Source organism: Diadema antillarum, unplaced genomic scaffold, assembly GCF_040938485.1.
Source record: "Diadema antillarum isolate AM-2024a unplaced genomic scaffold, OU_Dant_1.0 seq00001329_RagTag, whole genome shotgun sequence".
Classification (NCBI taxonomy): domain Eukaryota; kingdom Metazoa; phylum Echinodermata; class Echinoidea; order Diadematoida; family Diadematidae; genus Diadema; species Diadema antillarum.
The window spans coordinates 328,014-352,284 of record NW_027272099.1 but is presented as its reverse complement, the minus strand read 5'-3'; the positions used below and the strand labels follow the sequence as shown (position 1 = coordinate 352,284).

At 38.0% G+C, this 24,271-nt stretch overlaps 2 protein-coding genes across 2 annotated transcripts in view; both read left to right on the top strand.

Annotated features, from left to right (window-relative positions):
- The window catches only part of LOC139708376 (plexin-A4-like), a 38,973-nt gene extending 30,892 nt beyond the window's left edge, over positions 1-8,081 (top strand). The window contains exons 14-18 of the mRNA XM_071620328.1: positions 76-150; positions 1,073-1,139; positions 5,488-5,634; positions 6,822-6,978; positions 7,930-8,081. Of these exons, the coding sequence (XP_071476429.1) occupies positions 76-150; positions 1,073-1,139; positions 5,488-5,634; positions 6,822-6,978; positions 7,930-8,081 (598 nt within the window). The remainder of the gene's footprint in view (positions 1-75; positions 151-1,072; positions 1,140-5,487; positions 5,635-6,821; positions 6,979-7,929) is intronic.
- A 23-nt stretch (positions 8,082-8,104) lies between these two features.
- LOC139708375 (plexin-A1-like) lies at positions 8,105-15,802 on the top strand. The gene is made up of 9 exons (XM_071620327.1): positions 8,105-8,122; positions 8,380-8,482; positions 8,629-8,714; positions 9,531-9,659; positions 10,093-10,253; positions 11,490-11,637; positions 12,153-12,293; positions 12,950-13,024; positions 13,940-15,802. The coding sequence occupies exons 1-9, from the start codon at positions 8,105-8,107 to the stop codon at positions 14,036-14,038; spliced, it is 960 nt and encodes a 319-aa protein (XP_071476428.1). The 3' UTR covers positions 14,039-15,802.
- The last annotated feature ends 8,469 nt before the right edge of the window (positions 15,803-24,271 follow it).

Sequence of the window (24,271 nt, the reverse complement as noted above, 5' to 3'; positions counted from 1 at the left end):
CATGATACCCTCATGATTTGGTGAAGAGGAGAGAGCAAGATGGATGTGATATTCCCTTCATATGTATGTTTGTAGGGTGATGCTAACATTGATGCTGGAGGAGATCACAACCGCTGCGGACACTGAGCGCTACCGACAGCTCTTCAAGCGGTAAGTTTGACAAGCCAGTTTGTCTGTGTGTGTGTGTGGGTGCGTAGAATATCATGATTTTGACAAAACAGTTGTCATGCAGCCCATCAAGGCTTAGACAATCGTCTTGATTTGAAATATAATGCAGACAAGATATTTCACTATTGCTTTCCTTGAAGGAGAATTTTAGAAAAATATGTTGGAATGATGACACATTAGATAGTAAAATATGTTACTGCTACTAATATTACTATTGAGGTATTGAAGGATAACGATGATCACGGTGATGATATAAGTTGATTTTCTAAACATGCTTGCCAATATGATGATGAGAATGCTGAGTGATTTCTAATACTGTAAAAGTGGATATTTTCGCGCGACTAATTTTTCGCGATTGGCCGGGTCAGAAGAGTTTCGTGTGTTTTTAATTCCGCGGAATCAAGACGGCACGCACAGGAACATATGGCAAGCAAAAATATTCGCGGGCTTTTATTTTCGCGCTAGTTTCTGGTTGCGCAAAATGCGCGAAAATTTCAACACCGCGAAAATTTCCACTTTTACAGTATTAGATACACGTGTATGCAAATTGCTGTTGGGGCAATCAAGCCTCGTATCTCAACAATGTCCAATGTTTGGGAGAGTTAAAAAAATATGGCAGCCAAAGCACTTTAACAATTGGAGCGCCTTTAACATGTCGTGGTAGCTTCATTTTGGGGGTAAAGCAACTAGGGTTTGTGCAGGGCATCTCTTTATATACAAGTTGTAACTGATTATCTGACGATTGATTAAAAAAGAAGGTCATTTTCACCAAAAATTTCGATACAAGCTTTTGTCACCCCAGAGATGATATGCAATCATGTTGTTGGCAATCTGAATAGCAAAGAGCATCGAGTTACATTCTCTCATTCTATTTTTTTTAAATTATTATTTCTGTCGACCTTAGGACGGAAACTATTGTGGAGAAGATGCTGGCAAACTGGATGGCATTGTGCATGTACAGCTACTTGCAGGTAAGCATCTAGAATCACTGTTGCAGCCATTCCTGGTTTGATCTCAGTGTGAAGCAAATGAAGTCGGTGTATTGTTGGTTTTTTTCATCGTTTCTTTGGAGTTCGCCAGAGTGTTTGTAATCTATGCTTCATTCCGATGTTCATTTTTTGTGATGGTAGATATTTTTTTTGCTCACGATGTTACGCGGACAACAAGCATATGGTGTGTCAGCAGAAAGAATAGAAATACCCTCTTTTTGTGTTTTTGAAACCACTAGCCCAAGAGTATTAGTTTTAAGTGGGACATTTCTGGTAACAAACTGATTTTTTCAGGATAGATCCAGGAATGTGATTAGAATAACATACTAAAAGTCCTCATAATTCCTCCTCAAACATTTCCCGCAATCCGAGATGGCATCCAAAATAGCCGCCATTTCCTGTTTTTCTCATAACTTTTCAGGTAGGTTTCACCTATACACAGTTTGAATGTCGTAATATTGTTTTGTTACTTGAGGACTCAATATAGTACTTAATCAGAGATTTTGCAACACATACACATTGTAAGTGCTATCAAAACCACTTGAGCTCTTTCTGAATTTAAAATGATGCCCCAAATGGCTGCCATTTCCTGTTTTTCCTCATAACCGTGCAAAACTGAACCTGAATATGTACTTTAAATGTCTAAATACATGTATATGTTCAGAGACATAAGGAAACTAATAAAAGACTTATTCAGATATTTTGAAACACGAAAGTACCAATAAAACCACCCAAGTTCTTCCCGAAAACCTAAGGTGCCCAAAATAGCCGCAATTTTGTTTTATCAACACATTGATGTTTCTAGCCTGTTTCAAGAGACAATGAAATTCTAAACAAAATGATGTTAGAAATTAAAAAACTCAGACGTTCCAGCTGAATGTTTACCCTAAATGTGCATAACATGGGCATAAATCGGGGGGATGGGGGATGCATCCCCCGCTCTTGGAGGAGGGACATGGCCTTTACACTCGTCCCCCTCCCCCCCCCCCCCCCCAAAAAAAAAAAGTTTAAAAAAGAAAATGAAGAAGAAGAAATTTGACTGTAATGATTTAGTCTTTTGTTTATACTGCATTACATTCAATCGATAGTGAGAGCTACACACTATTCAGAGCTTAACAGTAATCTATCTTTTAGGATTTGTTTATTTAATTTTCAAATTGGATGGACCGTTTGCTTCGCTCGCTTGCAAAATATCAGCTGAGAGCATGGTTTAGACGTTAAAAGTGTAAAATACCATGGCAATTTGTACCTGCTATGACGTGGGCCTCTTGGGACCAATCACAAATTACCTACGAAAAATAAAACCACCAGAATTATACCCCCTCAACCCCCTCCCCATTTTCTGAATCATCGAGCAAACGATGATGACTCAGTCAGGAATATCTACAGGCACCCAGGGATGACCAGGGGTTTCGATCCTACGTAAGGTTCAGTTGCCTCCCTCCCCTTGAAAAATATTGAGGGCAAACATATAATTTTGCCCCTCTCCCGTTATATCCAAGTTGGTGAAAAATTTTGAATTATTGTCCAAATATTCAATAAGAATTATATGCACCTTATCATTGAATTGCAATCATAAAAAATGCAAAACCTCCCTTGCTTGGCCCCTTTCCATAGACTTTATACACTTTTAAGATTGACAAATTTCTGAAAAAAAGTGCGCACCAGATTTTTCACTTACAAAATGCATAAGTTCCCTCATATTGGAGGGTGATATGCCCTGTCTATCCCCTTTCGTTAACGATTTCCCAAATAATGTAAACAATGTGACTATTTCATTTCAATCCTGTGTTAAGTGCAAAAGCTCCTTCTTGTTGGAGGGGTAGGGAGATACAAAGACTATGAATTAACTACTCTTTGAGAATTGAAAATTTTCTCAATATAACACCAGAGGTGCACCACCATTGAATGACGATCATAAAACTGCAAAAACTCTGTCGTGTGGGATTGGGTTCCCTCCCCCCCCCCCCCCCCCCCCCCCTCTCACATCCTCCTCCAGCGCATTGCCTAGAAAACTACAATTATAGTCTATTTTTTCTGCTTACATTTTTCATAGAAACAAAAATTTAATATTTCATCAACAGTTTGCACCATAACTTAGATTTTCAGGTCTGAAAGTAAAAAATCTCTCTCGTGTGGGAGGGTGTATCACCGTCCACCCCTCCCCCACATCTTTCCCTAAATATATATTTTTCTTACTTTCATGATAGAAACAAATATCGAATATCTCACCAAAAGAGTGCACTATTCAAGTTTGAAAATGTAAAAAACTCTTGTGTTGGAGGTGGTGTCCCTCTCCATGTACAAATAAGTATATGAATGTCATACATTCACTGATTTCTATATATTAATTATTTGATCTACATGAAGTGAATAAAATAACTTATAATTTCACAATATTTCTAGGTCAAATGATAGGCTTCTCCACAGAAATTCACTGTCATGTGATATTACACATTACTTTGTAGTACATGTAGACACTAATTTTGAACATGTACAGTATACAGCATGGATACCAAAAACAATCATTTTTACTTCCAAAGTGATTACTGAAAGTTTCAAATGGAACTCACCTCATGGTAGACATACATTGTAAACTGCATCTTGTTAGTAAAAAGAGGCTAGCACTAAAATGTTCATCTAATGTGCTTGAGGTGGCAAAAATAGAACATTTGGAAAAAATGCTGCCCTGTCTGATAAGTAATAATACTGATGGTGAAATGTTTCCCTTGTAATAATGACACCCTACTAGATCTTAACATTCAAATGTTTTATTTTCAATTTGTATACTGTATGCATGAGAACTATCTTATTTAATAAAAAGTTTGTTGAATGCTTTCAGGATGAAATATTACATGTTAATCAATAACTGATATTTACAGTATTTACATAATTGTGAGGTAAAATTGTTAATTTTGGATTTTGGGAAGAGCTCAAGCCATTTTATTGGTACCTGCGTGCTTCAACATCTCTTAAAGGACAAGTTCACCTTCATAGACATAAGGATTGAGAGAATGTAGCAATATTAGTAGAACACATCATTGAAAGTTTGAGGAAAATCGGACAATCCGTTCGAAAGTTATGAATTTCTGAAGTTTTTGTGCAGTAACCGCTGGAAGAGAAGACTACTGCAGTGTGTGAATAACTTAGATGTCACATGCGTACAACAATATAGGAAAATATAAAGAGAATTTCACAAAATTTCATCTTATGAAAAAAGTTCACATTCCCCCGACTTGTTACCGACAAATGTTATGGGTAATATTATTCCCCCTGCCTTTAGAAAGAGCCAAGTCAAGTGCTCTTTTATTATGTGAAAAAAAATGAAAATATGTTAAATTTTCTTTATATTTTCTTTATACTGTTGTACGCATATGACTCACAAGCTGTAGTAGTCTCCTCATCCAGCGGTTCCAACACAAAAATTTTAAAAATTCATAACTTTTGCATCGATTGTCCAATTTTCCTCAAACTTTCACTGATGTGTTCTACTAACATACTAACATGTTGCATTTTCTCAATCCTTATGTTTATGAAGGTGAACTTGTCCTTTAATATGTATTTGATTGAGTTTCTTGTGCTTGAAAACATATATTTAGATTTTGTATTTGGATTACTTGATTGAAAAGTTACAAGAATTTCAGGAAGTGGCAGCCATTTTGGATGCCATCTGGGATTGCAGAAAATGCTCAGCTTGTTACCAGAAATGTCCAGGTTTAAGCCTATTTTGACTTAATGCTGTTGGCCTACACATTGAATTCTTACAAGTGCATTTTAACACCTGCATAGAGGTAATGCCTGCTTTGAAATTATCCCAAAGAGGCTCTCATTGTGAAGTTAATTGTTCTTTTTTTTTTAAGTCATATCAACAAACAGACCTCCCCAACAAAATTGAAAATAAAAAAGGTGATACTGAGTAGAAAAAAGAAGACAATGCTGCACTGTACTTTGGTACTATCAATCAATTCACTTCTCTGTTGGTGACTGAGGCAGACATGGATCGCACTCTATCATGCTATCAAAAGTCTCCTGTTGTGGTGTTCGCATTAACACAGTCATAGAGTCCAAATTTATGATGAAATCAAGTCCATTTTGCAGAACAATGCATCCCCACAAGCACACAATTTGTCACATGATCATACTCTCTTTGATCTCTTCATGTTCTTTTCTGCTGTTGTTTTTTTTTTTCACTCTTGCTCTTGGTTTTGGAATCTGTCTGCCGTATCTCTTTATTTATCATCTGTATACGTGTATCTGACTCTCGATCTCGATCTAAACTTACATATATTTCCCCCAATGTACACATCTTGTTATTCCTCCCCGTAAATAGAAACATGTGGCGTACCCTCTCTACCTGCTCTACCAAGCCATCAAGTTCCAAGTGGAGAAGGGTCCCGTCGACGTCATCACTGGCCACGCCCACTACTCTCTCAACTATGAGTACCTGCTTGACGAGGATGTCAATTTCCATGAAGTGGTAAGACGCTAACTTTGATGACCACCTCGCTCACTACAAAACCTTATGAAGACATTCTGGTGTAGTCGGTACCCGTTATGAAGTGTCTTTTGTTGTTGACAGCAGTATGTGTGTATGGAATTGTTGTATGTTTTCCTGAGATGTTGTCAGTGTGAGGTAGATGTATTCAAATGCACTGGTATATAGTGTCATGATTGGCCCACTGTTTATTCCCAATGGATGTATTTTTAAAAATGGCTCATTTTATACTGTAGCACCACTATCTGTGTGTGAAGCTCAACTGTGGTACTGATTAAAGTGTTCATTCTCATGCTTGCACTTTGTAAGCTTTTGGACTGCTGCAGATTGAATGAGCAGAGCAGGATAGCATGTAATGTGACCAAAGAGTGAACAGTGGTGTAAAAGAAAGAGACAAGTTCAACATATAATCAGAAAGACTATTATGAGAGAAATACTTGGGCAAGTGTACTGATCAGTAGCAAGTTTGTTGTGAGCTTAGATTGTTCCATTCTCTACATTGAGCTAATGAGCAAGTGAAACTCTAGTTTACCATACAGCGACGTAATTATTACCAATGGATAGCTCCCTGTCTCTCTCATCACCAAGGTGATGACACCAGAACTCGCCGGTCTCCCTGATTTTACAGGGGACTTCCTGAAAACAATGAGATTTCGTTTTGAGTGGATAAAGAGGATATGAAAATCTCCCTGATTTAAGAAGTAATGTACTTTTGCTCATTGAGCTACCTATAGCAATGGCAGATCTGTGGGGGTGTAACCCCCCCCCCCCCCATAGGCTCATAATTGTTTTGTTTTGTTTTGTTTTGTTTTGGTGTTGTAGGGGTTTAACCCCCCCCCCCCCCCCCTCCCTTTTTGAGAGTTATCTTTTTGTTGTTGTAGCTTGTTAGCCAATTTTGGGAGAGAAGTGGCACTCAAAAATGTTATGATTTTTTTTTTTTTTTTCATGACTCAAACTTAACCTCCTCCATCCTTGGAAAAATGCTAGATCCGCCCCTCTGTATTTCTAAACACATTTGGGATCTCCACTGGCAGCTTTGTGGACTCTCCCTGATTTTTGATGCTTTAAAGATAGCTGCACTGTGACAACTATCTTGATGCACTATCACTGTAAATCTGCCACACCCTGTCATCTTACCTCTACCACACTGTTTTCCTGTCCTCCTGTAGAACCTCCAGGTGGAGAATCGCCTCCAGGAGATGGAGAACAACATGGTCAAGGTTCTGAGTGTGGACACCATCACGCAGGTCAAGACCAAGATTCTGGACGCGGTCTTCCGCAACAAGCCCCTCTCTGCCCGCTATATCACCTTGGATGTAGACCTCGGTAAGGGTTGAGAGCGAAGCAGGACAGAGCAGTGTAGAACAGAGTATATTGAATTGAAGTGGAGTTGTCATCGTTAATAGCAAAATCTTTGCTACCTATTGACAGGGTCTAGATTCAAGTATATGGAGTTTGAATGAGAAGAACATTTTCACACAAAAACTGTAAACATCAATATTTTCACACGATTAATTTTTCGTGCTTAATGACTTGAATTTGCCCTGCACAATTGTCAACCTATCAAAAATGTGCAGAGAAAATAGTGAAGATATTTTTACTGGTTTTAGAATCCATGCTCGACAAAAGTAGCGCGAATTATGTGAAAATTAATGTACCATGAAAATTTCTGTGTTTATGGTATAACAGAATTGAATTCATACATATTCCTAGTTTCCATTGACACCAATGCAGATGGTCTCATTACCCATTACCATGTTCTAAAGATTATGATTAATGTTTGCATTTGTTTTTCATTACAACATGAAGAGAGAATGAGATGGATGGTAGTAATGAAGAAAAAGATTACGAAATGTATCATCAGAAAGACTTTTGATACCAATGAGATAAATCTGATATGAGGTATCTATTTTGGTATATTCATTTTTGCTAATTTCATGAGTCAATTGATAGTGTCAAAATCAACAACTTGCAAAAATATTGCCTCCCATGATACAAATGTTCTATAATCATCTCCATGGTGAAATATCACAAACTTTCCTCCTGTAAAGGGATAGCACGTATTTTTCATTTCATCACTGAAGTTCTCATTTGTGAATGTAACCACAAACTTGTCTTACTCTTTCCTGTTTGCAAAATATTATACTCGCAAGGTATATGGAATATAGCTTTTGATGTAAGTTTCTGATAGCTGTGCCAGGTTGTTAAAGCATTGCGGGATCTTCTTAACATTACATTATCTATGTGCATTTCTGCTCTTTACCCCAACTCCTCCAGTCTTGCGGAGTGGAAAGATGGGCCAGCTGGTTCTGCGTGACACAGACAACACCACAGAGAAGCCAGATGTCAACCGATGGGCAAAAGTGAATACCATCAGCCACTATGCTGTAAGTTTGGACCGACAGTCTCCTTTATCTCTAGACTACTAGCCCTTTGCTGCTTTGTTCCCTAAATGATTTGTAATGTGCAAGTCAGAAGTGGCATCCAGTATCTTGCATCAGTCTTCAATTTCTGCAAAATACAAGCATCAAAAGGATAGTTTATTAGGCTTTGTGTACATTTATGTCATGTTTGTAATGTGGTCCTTATTTTGTAAGACTATTTTTATGGCCATTGGATCTCTGATGTGTATTTGTTTGTTTGTTTTTGGGCAGGTTATATTCATCTATTTATTGTTTGTTTGTTTGTTGTTGTTGGTTTTGTGTGTGTGTGTGTGTATGTGTGCAGATTTCAGATGGAGCTACAGTGTCGTTGGTCAGCAAACAGATCAACCCCAACGCTAGCCTGGCCACACCCCTGGATGAGGACACAGAGCTCCTGGCTCCAAGCCGTAAGTTAAAAACCAGAATACTTTTTGAGGCCAGTTGACCAGAATTTGTTGAATTTCTTACATTTGTTGGAAGTTTTGCAAGTGCCCGTTTTGTTTGTTTGTTTCTGTGTGTGCTTATCACTCTGACTGTGTGCATCTCTCAACAGCGCTCCCAAGTCCAAAACGTGGACCTCCTATGACAAACACAAATGTGGAGAGTGATCTGGAAGAGGGGTTCCAGTTCTACCACCTGGTGAGACAAGCCATCATCCCTTACTAGGTCCCTCACATTGCAACAGTCACATACAATGTACATATGTACCTTGCTGGTATTTTCTTGACCACAAAGCCACCATCACTTATTCAAAGAGCCTTGTAACAAGGAACAATTTCCAGAATTTGTAATTGCTTGTGATAAGATGAAATGTTTTAAAATAGACAAAATACCACAAATCTCATTGACTGATACACACACACACACACACACACACACACACACACACACACACACTTGCACAAAAGAATATTTTGGGTTGATTTCAGTTATTGGTACTCAAAATTGCTTCTTGAATTGATCAGTGAGTGATACAGTGTATTCAGTGATATTCAGTGAGACATCAGCTGACTTTTTTCTCTGGTTTCTTGACAATGTGACGATCACAGAGCTTTTAAGGTATGTTGTATGAGAGGATCTTGAAATGTCTTGAGAGAACATACACAGTTCAACAGTTTGAAAACCATATGATCTTTCTTTCTTTCTGTTTTTTTAAAACAATTTTTCAAAGTATCTGAGTGAAGGGATATACTACAATATTCTAGGTCTGCCCTCAAAAGTGGCTTACTGTCCAAAGAGCATTAATGAACACTATTGCACAAGTTTTAGGTTTTCCATCTTGGCTACAGCTGTCAGAATACTTTAAGCTCATATAGTTTGTCATAATATTAGCCCCAATGATTTCCTTCTCTTCAAAATCCCTTCAGTTGCCATGCATGCAATGTCACATTTTTCAAAAGATCCCAGCTACAAAGAACATTTTTATGGATGCACATGTCCCTTTTTGTTTTGCAGTCTCCACTGTTTGAAGATGATGCCTTTAAGAAGAACAAGAAGGGCCTCCGCAATTCCTCCAACACAGGCCCAAGGATCAAGCATAGAAAGATTCGGGAGATCTACCTGAGACGGCTGGTTTCTACCAAGGTTTGGACTTTTCCCCCTTTTCCCCTCATCCACTTTCACTTTGTTTTCAACCCCATGTGTGAGGTTCTGGAGTGAACTCATACACTTGAAGATTCTTGACTCAACATGAAGCAGTTATATCCAGTATAAGGTATCATCAGAGACTGTTGGTCTTTTGTAACTCTGATCCCAACTGAAAACATCTGCAATAACTTAGTACAAAAAGCAGATAACAACAAGGAATGAATACATATAAGAAAGCAGATTAAGGCACATAGAACACAGCTAAAAAGAATTTGAACTTCCTTATGTATATGAAGTGTTTCTACTTCTTGTAAACATAGAAAGCCTGTGAAAAAGACTAGCAATTCCGGCAAATCATGCAATGGCTACTGGTCCCCATTGATTTGAGGGTGTAAAACTTACAGAAGTCATTATGTCTCCCTGCTCACAGAAATCAATCCAGACGTTTGTGGACGATGTTCTGGCAGTAATGCTGAGAGTGTCAGACGACAGACCCTTTCCCAAGGCACTCAAATATCTCTTTGACTTCTTTGACCGCCAAGCAGACAGGCACAAGCTGAAGGGTGCGGCAGATATGTGGAAAAACAGCTGGTGAGATTTCCAGAAACCGATTATTCATCTTCTTTTATCATCTTTTTTTTTTTTTTTTTTTTTTTTGCGTCAGATGTAGAGTTCCTTTCCAAAAGGTGTTACTTTATCTCATTTTTTTTTCTTTTTACAGAAATGTAAATGTATTCTGTTTTAGTTGTCCCATACAGTAAACTCAAAGTACTGAATTTCTCGCGAGAAAACAGAGAAATCTGGTAATGAAAATAAGTCTTGTTCCAAGAGTTGCTAGATCCAACTGGATCCAAATACTGGTAGAACTTGCATGCATGCTTGACTGTATTTTGACTTCAGAGTAAGGCCAGGCTGGCTAGTTTTCCTGCTTGTGTACCTGTCCACATGAAAAAAAAAAAATATAAATAACAAAAAAACAAATTATTAAATTTCTTAAAGAACTGCACATGCCTAGTGTACTCATTCGACACACGCTAAAGGAAGAGCAGACTGATGCACAAGTTATGTGAACAACGTCACAATTTTTCTGCTGTTTACATTTTCATTACAAAAGACCTTGTGAAGTTTCATGCGAAATTCAAAACTTCACAGTCCCAAGTCTTTGCGTGAAGTTTCTTGTGGAATTTTGTATGGTTGCCAGGTAACCATTGCCCTAACTTTGCAAGTTTTCAAGAGTTTTCAAGCCCAGTGATAATGGCCCTGTTGGTACTGGCTCGTGCATTTCATGTCTTCCTGTACATATGCTGTGCATGATACTCTACAACTATGAGATAATTTTTTTAAAAAGGGAATTCTTGATATTTGACATATGGATGCTAATCAGATGTGGCAAGGTGTGGTTGAGATGTTATTCTGACCCACTGCAGATAAATTAAAAAATTTTGTAGCAGAAGTATAAAGGCACACCATCCAGGCAATTTCCATCATTGACTGCAATTGCAGTTTATGGAGGAGGACTTACAGGAATTGAGAAGGCTTGGTATAGAAGTGAGCATTACTGAGTAGATCTTTTAACTAAACCATGACTAGAACAAAAGAACCTTCCCTTTCCCTCAACTCTACCCCCCCCCCCAAAAAAAAAAGAAACAAAGAAGGAAATCAAACTCGTACACGTCAAAGTAGCATTGTAGGCAGCCGATCTTTTTGTATTTGTCTAATTGCTCCTTCTTTTCTTTCTTTCTTTTTTGTTCCTTTTTCTGCTGTCCTTTGTATATCATTATTTTTTTTCCTCGCTCTGTAAATACTCTTCTATTTTTTTCTGTGCAGTCTTCCACTGAGGTTCTGGGTGACAGCCATGACCCACCCAGCCTATGTCTTTGACATGCATCAGACCGACACGATAGATGCCTCGGTCAGCGTCCTCACACAGATGCTGGACAATGCCTGCAAGGGAATCGTCCCCAAGTACAGCATCGTAAGTCAGGGGTGCTCCAAGCACACTTGTCCAGGGCAACTAAAACTCACTGTCAGGACGAGTAATTTGAATGGGCTCTTGCTTGTTTAAAATTTAGGTTCTTTGCCTTGACTCCAAGGGTACATAACCATCAATGAATTCTGTTGAGCAGTCCTATGTTGACAGATGAATTATTTGTGGGAATTTCTTTATCATATTAAAATTCTTTACTGAGATTATTACTAAGTACACTGTATGTCTGTGACATTCATTATGTAAAGGAAGTAGTCATTGTATCCTTTGGCAGCACCTGTCAAATTATGTTCCTTAACCTGAAAAAGTCGTAGTACATAGTGTATCAACTTCAAGTGTAGAGCTAGAGTCTATAGCACTGCGGTAAATACCACTCAGTGGTAATCGCTCATTTATATTTTATTTCATAGTATGCTCTTTTGTTTTCAATACCTGCTGATAAAGTGGAGCCCGTTTGATTGATTGTGCTTGATATGATGTACTTGTGGCAATTTGTTTCGTAGGAAACGTCACCCAGTCGAGTCCTGTATGCCAACGAACTGCCCAATTATATCGAGATGATCCAGACTTTCTACAACGACATCCGTACCAGCTCCAGGGTCAACCAGGATGTGTTGGACATGGAATTCAAAGAAGTGTGTGAGGTAAAGATGACTTGGCACTTCTCCTTGATAGCGTGATAGCACACAGCTACATTTTTGTACCCTCAGTGAGAGACAAATGGTTTGCATTTAGTACAGCATTCAACTCCTCTCGGAGTAGATGCCAATTATCATTTAGTCTTGAAGAATGAGCTACCCGGTGTGTATCAGGTAATCTGTAACAGTTTGAATTTAGACAACATTTGGCAGTGTCATGTGCAGTGATGGTTGGAAGTGCATGTGTACATGAGAAAAGTATTTTTTAGGAAAATAGATAAATACATAAATTTAGTAGTTCTCCATGGAAAAAACAAAATGCTTGACCTCCTTGTTCAGAAAGAATGAGAACGAAATTAATTGAATGCATGTCATTAAAGAACGCCACAGGCAGCTGTGAACCAACACTGAGTGTGTTTGATGCTGCAGTTGTCTCTGTTTCTGTATGATCACAGGATACACATGGAAAATTCTTGCAGAGAACTGTCCATGAAATAGGTGATGGCAATTGAAAGCTTCAAGTGTGTAATTTATTTCTTACTTTGTCAGATTTTCAACAAGCATCTCAACATGATTGCATTTCCAGTATTAAAGATAATGTTCATATATCGTTCAGCATGATTATTATTATTATTTTTTTTAAACTTTGTTGCTCTACACAGATATTCCAGAATTCATTCAGTCACATAGGGACACTTCATCAGCTGTACCAGCATGCCAGTCAAAGGAGTGACAAGGTGAGAATGCTGTTTTCCGGCATACACAGATCTGCCCCAGAGTATAATGTTAATTTGCTAACATTTTATAATCCTCCCAGATGTTTAAGGTAATCCGATTGTAGATTGCTTGTTGTTCCAAAAATGAAGAAATCATGAGGGGATCGGTCATTTGCACATGCTGTACCTTACCTGTAGAATCAGTTGCCTCAAGCATTCCATTACATTTCGAATGTTGACTCCTTTAAAGTTGCCCTCAAGACTCATTTGTATGTAACTGTTTTCCAGTAGAATTGTATGTTATGATTTTTTTTTTTGACATCGTCATCATTGTGGCATTCATTTTCATGCGCATGTTTGCGTAATACACATTTTTTCTACTACGCCTTGAGCACATTAGGTATGTGGAATTGGCTCATTATAAGTACCCTGTATTATTATTATTATTATGACAATAATTTGTACATCTTGTCAGAAATATAAACAAAATGCCCATCAACCAACAAATGCTATTTGAGCATAGATTGGAGTACATGTACCTGTGAATGATACATTGTGTAGTTGTACAACTTGTAAAAAGATGTACATAGCAATCAAGGCTGAGCTCAATAGATTTTGACTTTCGCTGACCCCATGTGGGTGCCATTTCAGTGTATAACAACAGAGTTCGCGAGCCCATCAGCGCACACTCTGTTCAAGATCTCACATCTGATTGATATTTCTCTTTGTTTGATGGCACATGCGGTATGACCATGAAAACGGGATACATGTACTGCTTGACTGCTTTCATACAGGTGGATTACCAGCCTGTCCGCTCTTTGTCGACAGGCAAAAGGAATCTAGTGTGGGGGTCTTTGAAGGTTCCCAGAGAATTGTAGAAGGAAGGGGTAAAGTAAAACATCACTGTAATTTTTGTTCTCTGTCTTGGTCCCACAGCTGGTGGAGGCCCTGGAGGAGGACGAGCAGTGTCAGAGGGCCAACATGGGCTACAAGCTGGAGCAGGTTGGCACCATCCTCGCCGAGGGGGAGGACTAGGGCGGAGCAAGGGGGAAAGGAGGAGGAGGAGGAGGAGGAGGAGGGGACTGCATCCCACCGGAAGGGCCACTTGCCACGCCCTGATGACAGCTGGAAAGGGGTTCTATCCTCTGCCTTCATGACACGCCAGTCTTTGTGGGAAGAGAAGAAAACGGGCGCTGCGAATAATGAGCGCAGAATGAGACTTACCTATTCTGACAACTATGATGCCACTGTAAGATAGGCGAATGATGTTGCACCTTTAAGCGTCGCACCATGTGACATAATTATTCACCATGCACTCCAACTTGTCTGTGAAGTGTACAGTGTAACTACATGTACGTAGGTGTTGTATTTAAAGTATTGGTGATCTTAAGGGCAAAGAACTATGTCATAAAAGGGATGTGGTGTAACTGGTGGAAAGTGTAAGCATGTTTATCGTGGCCAGCACATTCTCGCTCAGCACAGCTTTAAAAGGAAACAAAAACAAAACAAAAAAAGGTTCACTGCTTCTTCCAAGTACTTTGTTGAGTTTAGTGTACATATCAAGGCATGATGGCACAAGCTAGAGGGTAGTGAACAAAACATAACATTTTCCTGTGTATCAAAATTTGCCCGAGGCTCGTGAATGACTTCCCAAGATGTTACACCTATGTAAATATGCATATCAAATGAGGAGGGTGGTTTTTGTGTGTTTGTATGGAGGAAACTGGTTAGACGTCGGTCAAAGAATTGTGGATATTACATGTCATTCATGTTTACTATTGACCAGTGAAACTTGTCGAAAGTTTGTCCAATATGCACATATTGATTGTCACCATTTTTCACTCACATTTGGACTATAATTGCACACATGTGGATGTCTTTTTTTAGACATGTTTTTTCTTATTCAGCCCATTGTGCATGTGTAAACTGTGGTCTATATTCATCTGAAATCGACACATTCTCGGCTTTTATGCAAGCAAACTCACCAAAAGTGTGTTTTATTGTATATGTTTTTTGTTTCTCTGTCATGTGTAAAATTGCACATGTGTCTGCACTCTTCCATGGAAACCAATTTTTTGTGTACGTTGTTTTGATATAGCATGTTTTGATATGGCCTTTCTCTCTGTGTGAGTCTGTTAAGTATGGTTGTGGGGAGATGTATTAGACAAAAAAAAAAAACGCAATTCTTGATTATGGCGATATGTATACGAATCTATCATGTCATCTTCATCACCTTTCTCGATAGTGTTCTATTATATTTTATGAATATCTTCTTTTACCACAAGGGTGAGCATGATGTGAAATCGCATGAAGTTCAGGTGCTTGTAGGAGAAAAATAGAATAAATAAAATTTTGGTTGTATAGAGTTCTTGGCATGGCAGACTATGGTAAAGGCTGCTTTCGACTGTAGCAGAAGTTTGAGGTTCATTTCTATTCTCACTCTTTGTCTTCATAAGTCTTTTCTTTGAATGGAGATTTTTTTTCTTTAGCAGGATTATCACCTCAAATTTATGATTTCAGCACTGCAAACAGCATCATGGTATCAGATTTTGGTGGCTTGATTAAATGTAAACATCTCTTGTGGTTTAATATTTGTAGACTTCTAGAATATTGAGCCAGCTGTTGTATTTATATTTTGTAATCATTCTCTTTGCTGTAGGGGGAGACTTTGTCTCAAGTTTGTAGCCGCTAGTGAGGGGAAAAAAAAAATCTCAAAATGAAATTTCAAGCCAAAAAAGCCTTGTTCAAACATGTACCTGAGTCTGTGAAGCCATGCATATTGTGTACTTTGAAGCTAGAGACAGACATAGCGTAGAATATTAGATTGTCTCGTAAGATGTTTGGAGTCGTTTGAACGTGGTCTATATGGAAAGCAAAAAGTAAAAAGTTATGAAATAAGAATAAGTAAGGAGAATGAGGGCACGTGAAGGGATGTGTGTATTTGTGACTGCATATTATGTATGCACAAAGTGTGAGTTTCACTGCTTGTCTGCGGACAATGTAGCCGTGACACCAGTGTATGCAAAATCTATATGATAGAGCACCTTGTGTATGGACTGATGAATACATCTACTACAAGTTAATTTGTTGTGTTTTACCAAATTTCTTTCAACTCATTTACTCTATAATGTGTTGGTTTGGGTTGTTGATGTTTTTCTTGCTTTGTGCTTGTCGCGTTCTGCTTTGTGTGCATGTCATGTTATTGCAATTTGACAGCAAAATCTAGTAGAAACTGAAAGTGGGCCATGCCAGTTAGACTGTGTGATTGGACCAGAGTGAAAAATGTTGGATGGTGCAGCAAATGCAATCCATTACTCAGTACTTAATTTTTTGGATAATCTTTCACTTGAGAGTGCTCTGTTGTTGTTTTTTTCTTCTTTTTTTATTTTAGCTCTGATTATGAGTTCATTAATTACTGCTTTTTGATTTGCAAGTTCTGTTGTCATTTAGAAATTGTTAAGAGCTTTATTAATTGATCAGCGTAATTTTCACTTTTTTATTCTTCATGTGCATACTGACTTTTGTACTTTTTTCCCCCTTCGCTTTATCAAGTGGACCTCTTTGCTAGTACTAAAACAAACTTTATACAAATCTATAAAGCCTGTTTTGAATGTTTTGTACATATGCCCAGCAATATATAATTTTTGCATTCATTTATCTTTGTATTTCGCTGTTAGCGAGATGTGAAAGGGAGTCTGCATTTTCTGTTGTTTGATATGTTTTGCTGATCATGGAGGAAACCGTTCTGTCTCAAAGGTCATAGAACTTTAGCAGTTTTAGTACCTTTTTTTTTTTGTAGCTTGATATACCTTGTAGCAGTCAGTAGAGATAGGGACTATTAAACTTGTAAGTATTGCAAAGGACCAAGGAGTGATGGGTGCTTTATAAACATCCAACAATTCACTTAAAGTTCCCCCTCCACCCAACCCCCACCCCCATTTCTTCCAGGAAGATATTAAAGGGATAGTACAGTATTGGTGGAGATGAGAATTGAGCTTCTAACTTTTTGCGAGATACCAAGGAAACACTTATGAAATAGTAGAGAGCATACCATTTTAAGAGGAATCAAAGTTTATTTGATGAAAATCGGGTCTGGAATGACTGAAACATTAAAAAACAAAGTAAAACAGAGCAATCGTAATAAAAGGTGGGCCCCACACTCTATTAGAATCACTCTGTTTTGGATATCTCAGCCATTTCAAAACCAATTTTCATCAAATAAATGTTGAATTCCTCATGGAATTACATGCTCTTTCATAAGAGGTTTCTCATTATCTCACCAAAAAATGTTAGAAACTTGGAAATTAGGTCTCAACCAAAACTATACGATCTCTTTTAGGCTCAGAGACCAAAAAGCACACCTATGTACTGATAGTTACATTAATATATTTTGAAAAAACAAAAACAAAAAAGAGTAGACATTGTAATGAATTTGAATGAGTAGTCTTTGCAGATAGACTGTCATTGTTTTCTGCTTTAATTTTAAACTGTTCCCCATTTCTTGATTTCATGAGCTCAGTTACTTCTGCGAGCTTGCAGTCTGTATGTCTTTTAATTTGTGAAATCACCACATGTGCAAGTAATCATGATACAGTATACAGTCAAGCATTTCATTTTTTTTTTTTTGAGGGGGGGGGGGTGATGATCAGTTGAATGGATGTAGACAAAAGTAATGTTAATTTAAAATTGTGACTTGATTGACTGTTAGTCACATTTCACGCTTTCAGGCAAACCTTGTGTCACTCACTCGTGAATTCCATCAGTATTTACCTTTCTCTCTGTCCGCATGCAGGACTTTTTTTTTTTATTCTTCATTCTTCCCAGAATCCAAAAATGTAGTTCCGTCAAAGACACCAACTTCCTCAGATGTTGATTACCCTAATATATAATGAGACTTCACTGCACTGTGAATGATATTTCATGGAATCTGCTAAAGGGAGAGGAGGATTTGTTCAGATGGATTGTCAGTTAATCTTTGTGAAATCAAATTTTGGGTCCAACTGCAGTGAGGCGTGTACACTTTGCACCGAAAGAGGCAAATAAATGAAGTACTGTATCTGTCAGGAATGGATGGTTCAGTGTGCATCTTCCATTGACAGTGATCAAATAAAGTGTATGTGAAGACAGCACCCACAAATTTGCACAGGACAGTCGCTGCTGCTAGCAAAGTTGAAGTGAAGGTATTGACCAAACATTTGCAATAATGCAGCAGATTGATGCAGCAGAAACGTTTTCTGCTGAGATATACCAGCCGCATGACAGCACATTCTATAGTTGTTATTTGTACTTATAGGGTTGAGTAGATGCTGATGGGGAATAGGGTAAGGGAAATATCACAAACTAATCAGAATATAGGTTGGTTATTGTTGCTCCAAATGTAATTGTTTGTTTTTTTCTTTTTAAAGAACCTTCCACTTTTTCTTTGTGTTTGTTGTTGTTCATGTTTTTGTTTGTGTTTTCAGGCCATCATCCCCCTTCGGCACTGTACATACACAGATGATTTCATTTAAAAAATGCACTAGTGAAGGATCTAATCACTCACGTCACCCATAATGTTTAGTATCACTGCGCTGTGTGTCATCTGTCACAAGAAGCACACAAAAAATTCCAAACAAATAGTAGCACATTTGCCCTCATCGGCAGAGGGTGTAAAAACGGACACAGTGGAGTATTTTTATAAGACACACAATCGACATTTGTACCTTCAAGCATTGAGAGTGCACTTCCTCATGTGGGTACTCTCTCATAAGTCACGAAAGATTCTTTCCTCCCTCCATCTGGAATGACTTTCACATTATACAAAATGTTCACCAAATTTTTAAACATGATTGAAACTGCTGACCATAGATATTCAGAAGATGCCTAGAAAGATTCACTGAGCCTTATGACTTGGTAGATTCAACTGTAGTTTAATTCAGAACAGTTGAATGTGTACACTGCCAAATATAGCTCTATGTTGCCTGCTTCCTTTAGATTAGATACTTCGACAGCTACTGGGAAGTTATTAAACTGCCAGATGATGATTGTTTGCCATAGATGTTTTCTGCTGTTGTTTGTGCGTAATGTGATGAAGCAACATCGCAAAAAGTCTAGCAGTATCATTTGAATTTATGTGTCTTTCACGCATCAGTAAATCAACTTGAGTTTAGCCACCTGTACAAAGGAATAAATGGCTTGTGTGTAATTTATTCTGATTCTATGCTCTGATGTACTGCGAGTATGACCGGTTGAGTTGATTATCGTGGCTTCTGTAGGTTTCTGGTATTGCAAACCTGTATGAAAGTTCAGTTTGTATGTGGATGTTTCAACTTAGCTGGAGCAGCGTTTGTGATGACTGCAAGTCTCTTTCTATCTGTAATATAAATATTGTCAACACCATTGGACATTGTCCTTGACTTAGGGTAGCATTGAAACTGTGCAAGAAGTCATCAGATAATGTGGTACAGTTGAATGTAGATGTAGACAAATAGAATGACCAGACCTGAGTATTCATAATCTTCAAGGAAGGAAGAAATCAATTTTCATTTTCATTTTGCTAATAGTGTGAGTTTTGACAAAATAGTTAAAAGACAGGTTGTTGTTGTTTTTTTCCCTTTAAAAAAAGGAAATATTGAACACTCTCTTTCATGGGCATTCTATTCAACTCTTTCTTTCTTTTTTCATTTGTGGTGGCTTTCTCTGGTTTTCAATGCTGAGGTTTGTAAAGGAATATTCAGGCCAAAATTTTGATTAGAGTAAACACTTCTGTTAAAAGCCTTTCATCAAATTGCAAAGTTTGGAAACTGATGTAGCTTGCTTTCATTGTGTTCAATATGTAATAGGGGAAAATCAGGTTTTTGTAGGACTGCCCACTTTGTACAAAGTCTGTATGTCAATAGCACCAAAATCTTATTGTGTGACACCCACAAGTCAGTTATTAGGTGTACAGTATCCGCACTGTTGAGGTGAGAACTGTTAGGTGTCCTTGAACTTGAGCCGTGATCATGTGATAAAGGGTTTGCGTGGGGATGGCAGCGGGTTTTAGTGAAGTGATACAGATGTTCTTTGTACCATTGCGCGATCTCCTATTATGCCACTTGTCCCTGACATGTAGCAGTGTGGGTTAAGTTGTCCAGTTTGCTCATGTGATGGGAGTGTGCCAAGGATACTGCTCGCCAGGAAACGAGAACTGTCCACTCTCACTGTGTGGACAAGAACAGCACTTCCAAGGATTCCACCACTCTTTTTTGCAAGAGTTATTTTGTTTAATGACACCATTTGTAGAAAAACATCGGCAACAAACAAATTTTAATACAAGAAAAAACAGTTGCAGAGTCCTCCATAGCATCATGTCACTCTTGCTACAAGGTTTGATTGATTGGTTGAGGTTTATTTAACACTTCTATAAAAATCAACATAACAGAAGGCATCAGATAGGAACATTTCAATTGCTCCCATTGTTGGTTTACAATGATAGCCCATGTTTTAATCAAGCAAGGTCCCAGGTTCACTTTCATACAAAATTTACCCCCAGCAACAGGAGAGATTGCTGTGTATCTAAGGAAGAAATGCAATCCTGATGGTTGATTGGCTGCGGCTTAATCTGTTGTTGTGACCAATGCAGAGACTCCAACTCTCCCGTTTTAGACAGGAGATCTCCCGCCGAAAACCCATTTTTTGCAAAATCTCCCGTTCTCCCGTTTGAGATTTAATTTCTCCCGCCCTGGCTCAATGTCTCCCGTTGGAAAGGATTTCTTACTTATTGCTATTGTATGTTGCAAAAATAAGCCTTAGATAGCACCAGAGAGCATCTATAACCCTAGGAACTTTGCGCTTTCGCACACATAAACTTGGAGTCTCCCGTTTGCTAGGGGTTTCAGGCGGGAGAATCTCCAGATCAGAAGGTGCTTGGGGTTGGAGTCTCTGCCAATGAAATTTAAGGCCTGGTACAGAGATCATACTGGCCCCGTCTGCTCTTCATAGATGATTTATAAAATGCAATCTTCAGAAATGACCAGTTTGGTGTTTTGTTGTTTTGTTTTGTTTTGTTTTGTTTTGTTTTGTTTGTTTTATCAACAAATTATCACTGCAGTACGTACCGATATATAAACTGGGACCGATAAGGTGGAAGGTGCCAGGGGGTATGAGAATGATCAGCTCAGATCACTTTTCTGTAAGATACCTTTCTTGTGAAAGAATGAAATGGGCAAGTGGATTGAGATATATCTGTGTATTTTTGTAGTGTAGAAACCTACTATTGAGCTGAATGATCTTTACAATATTCTTTGTCAAGAATTACAGCTGTACTTATTTGGCATGTGAACAAAAACATGAAATTATGATGTCGCTAATGTTTATTATTTACCAAAATTTTATCAATCAAGTGACTGACAAAATCTTATTTTCCAATCATAGGAATGTAATGTACATAAAAGTCTCTCCCTTACTTGGTGTGTGTTTCTGTCTGATGGTTCTTATTCTTTGATGCCAAAAGGAGTCGGGGGAAACAAAAAAAACAAACAAACAAACAAAACAAAGAATTCCAGAAGTGTGTTCAAAACTGATCAATCGATTTGAGATGTTTCTTTTTAGCATGAATTTTGTATCATTTGATCTGTGTGTTATGATGCTATCATGTAAGCCAAAGATATTTAAATTAGAATGTAGGCATGTTTTTATCAATGATTTCTTTTTTTTTCTAAGCGTATCATCCTCAATGCTATTTAAATGTGTTTGGCATGCTTGTATCATGATTGCTTTGCTTTCATTTGGAAAAAAAAAAGGAAATGAAAATATGAATTTTGAAAGTGAAATGAATGCTACTGCTGGTCTTTGTACTTTACAATTTTTTTTTAAAGAGAAATTGTATCATCAAAAAAAGAAAAGAAAAAAAATGATGTGTATCGACAAAAGATTAACGTCAGAGTCTGAATTTTGTATGTAAATTTTTTGATATGACACTAAATCGGGGGCCAAGGATTTTTAGCCGTTTGTTGCAGATATTTTCCAATTTAACAAAATAATTCTGATACATTTGATCATAGTCAGTGCCAAGATCCACGTGATCTTTTAGTGACCTAAAACTAGACAGCCATAACAGTCTTCAAGTAGAAAACTAGATTAAATGATATAAAAGTCTCTTCGCATTTAAAAATTCATGCAATTGTTATGTGTTGTGATGTTGATGTTCGTATTGTTTGTTTGTTGATGTTCTAAATGTAATGGATGTACTCACGACTCACAGTTTGCTTTGTAAACAGATGAAATAAAAATAACCACACAATGTTTGTAAGAAACAAGTTTCGTTTTCTTCAATTTCATTTGTTTGATGCAAGTTGGTATAGCGTCCGAGGAAAGACAGTGTGCTTTATCTCTTCCTAATGCTCAATTACAACTTTCCTTTCAAAGAGCTGAGGAGTGATTAAAAGAGAGAGAGAGAGAATATAACTGACAATTTTTCCCCGATACAATGCTGGTTCCATTCAAGTTTTTTAGACAAATTGAAATTTTGACATATTGATTGAATGTTTGAGCAGTTCATGCATCTGACTGTTTCTATCTAAAACAAAGACAGACATAAGAAAGGATAGATAGCAAATGAAACAGCACCGTCGTGTAGAACAGAGAAAAATCATATAAAGGTTCCCGTTTTCGATTGTTACTTCCTGTTATTTTGTAAGAAAGTCTTGTCATGCAAAAACAGCGAATAATTACGTCTTGTAATGAAACGCAAGTGGAGTCCAATATAATCAGCTGTAGACTGATGAATGAATGAATGAATGAATGAATGAATGAATGAATGAATGAATGGAACAAAATGACAAAACAACATACAGTAAGCAATCACTTATATCGTTTTTTTTTAAGATGAGACAAATGCTTTATCATTAAAAATAATTTGTTCATGCCATAATATTCTGGATATGGCCACGCGACGAACTGATATTCGCAAAATTAACCATATGAATGTGTGAATATTTGTGGTTATGTTACCGTGAGTGCGTGAGTGTGTGTGTGTGGGGGGGGGGGGTTCCTAAAATATTTGAGGTGTTGTAAAAGCCTCTGTACGCGACTGTGTGCTTACTGTGTATGTGTACAAACGAAGCAAAAAAAAATCGGTGGCGGCTCCAAGTGAGCTAATGCTATGATTCTTCGTCCGGCGTCCGTCGTGCGTCGTGCGTCGTGCGTCGTGTGTCGTGCGTCGTGCGTCGTCATCCGTCGTGTTTTAACTTTTTACATTTCTATCTTCTTCTTGAAAAACCCCATGACGGATTTTTACCATATTTGGCAGGTAGCATCCCTAGGGAGATATATAAGATCTTAGTTTGTTCAAATGGGCACCATGCCCCCAACTGAGGACCCAGGGGTCCCAAACCCCCGAAAATTAAGGAATCTTTTGAAAGTCTTTTTCTTAGAACCAGAAGTGATTTAGCTAAGTTAATACTATGAGGTAGTGATGACTTTATTTTCAAGTTTGTTCATGGCGGATCGAGAGGCGTCCCCTTGGTACCCAATGGAGGGGATGGGAGGGGTCCGAATTGGGGCCTAGGTTGTGCATTTTTATCTTTTTCTTGAAATCCCATGGTCCATTTTGCACGAAACTTGGCAGGTATAGCATCCATCCTTAGGGGGATAGGATCTCAATTTGTTCAAATAGATGGGATGGATGAGCCCGGGGAGGGGGGGGGGGGGGGGGGGAAAAGGGAGACCAAATTGAGGCCAATCTTTATATTTACATCTTCTTGAAAATGCATAAGTTTACCATATTTAGCAGGGATTTGATCACCAGGGTTATAGAATATCTCTGCAAATGGGCACCAGTCCCCATCTGGGGGCTCCAAACTTGCGATACTCCGGTTAACTCGAGACCCCTGAGTTCTCTTTTGTGTTTGTTTTCTTATTTGTTTATTTGTTTATTTGTTTGTTTTGTACCGTCACTGCCCCCCCCCCCCCCTTCCCGGCCCTTAGTAGAAAACTAGATCCGCATCTGGAAATATTTCCCCATCTCATTCATTTTCTTTGTTTGTTTGTCTGTTGTTTGTGCACTTTTTTTTGCGCTGTGAATTGGAAAAGAAACATTTTTTTTTAAATTTTGTAACATGAGATAAAATTGTTCCCAGTATAATTTCCCACCTAAATCAAACGCCAAATAATTCACCTTTTGATATTTATGGGATATGTATGCCTCACGAGTTCACTTTTTCGTACTTCATCTTGTGCAACTACATCGGGGTAGCCCTTGATTTTTACACAAGTCATATTTACACTGTTGTCTGCATTGACAGTCGT

Excerpts from the sequence above, each read along its gene's own strand:
- LOC139708375 (XM_071620327.1), top strand. Across the intron at positions 8,483-8,628 it reads AGAGCTCCTGGCTCCAAGCC|CGCTCCCAAGTCCAAAACGT; the intron begins GTAAGTTAAAAA and ends ATCTCTCAACAG. Across the intron at positions 11,638-12,152 it reads TCGTCCCCAAGTACAGCATC|GAAACGTCACCCAGTCGAGT; the intron begins GTAAGTCAGGGG and ends TTTGTTTCGTAG.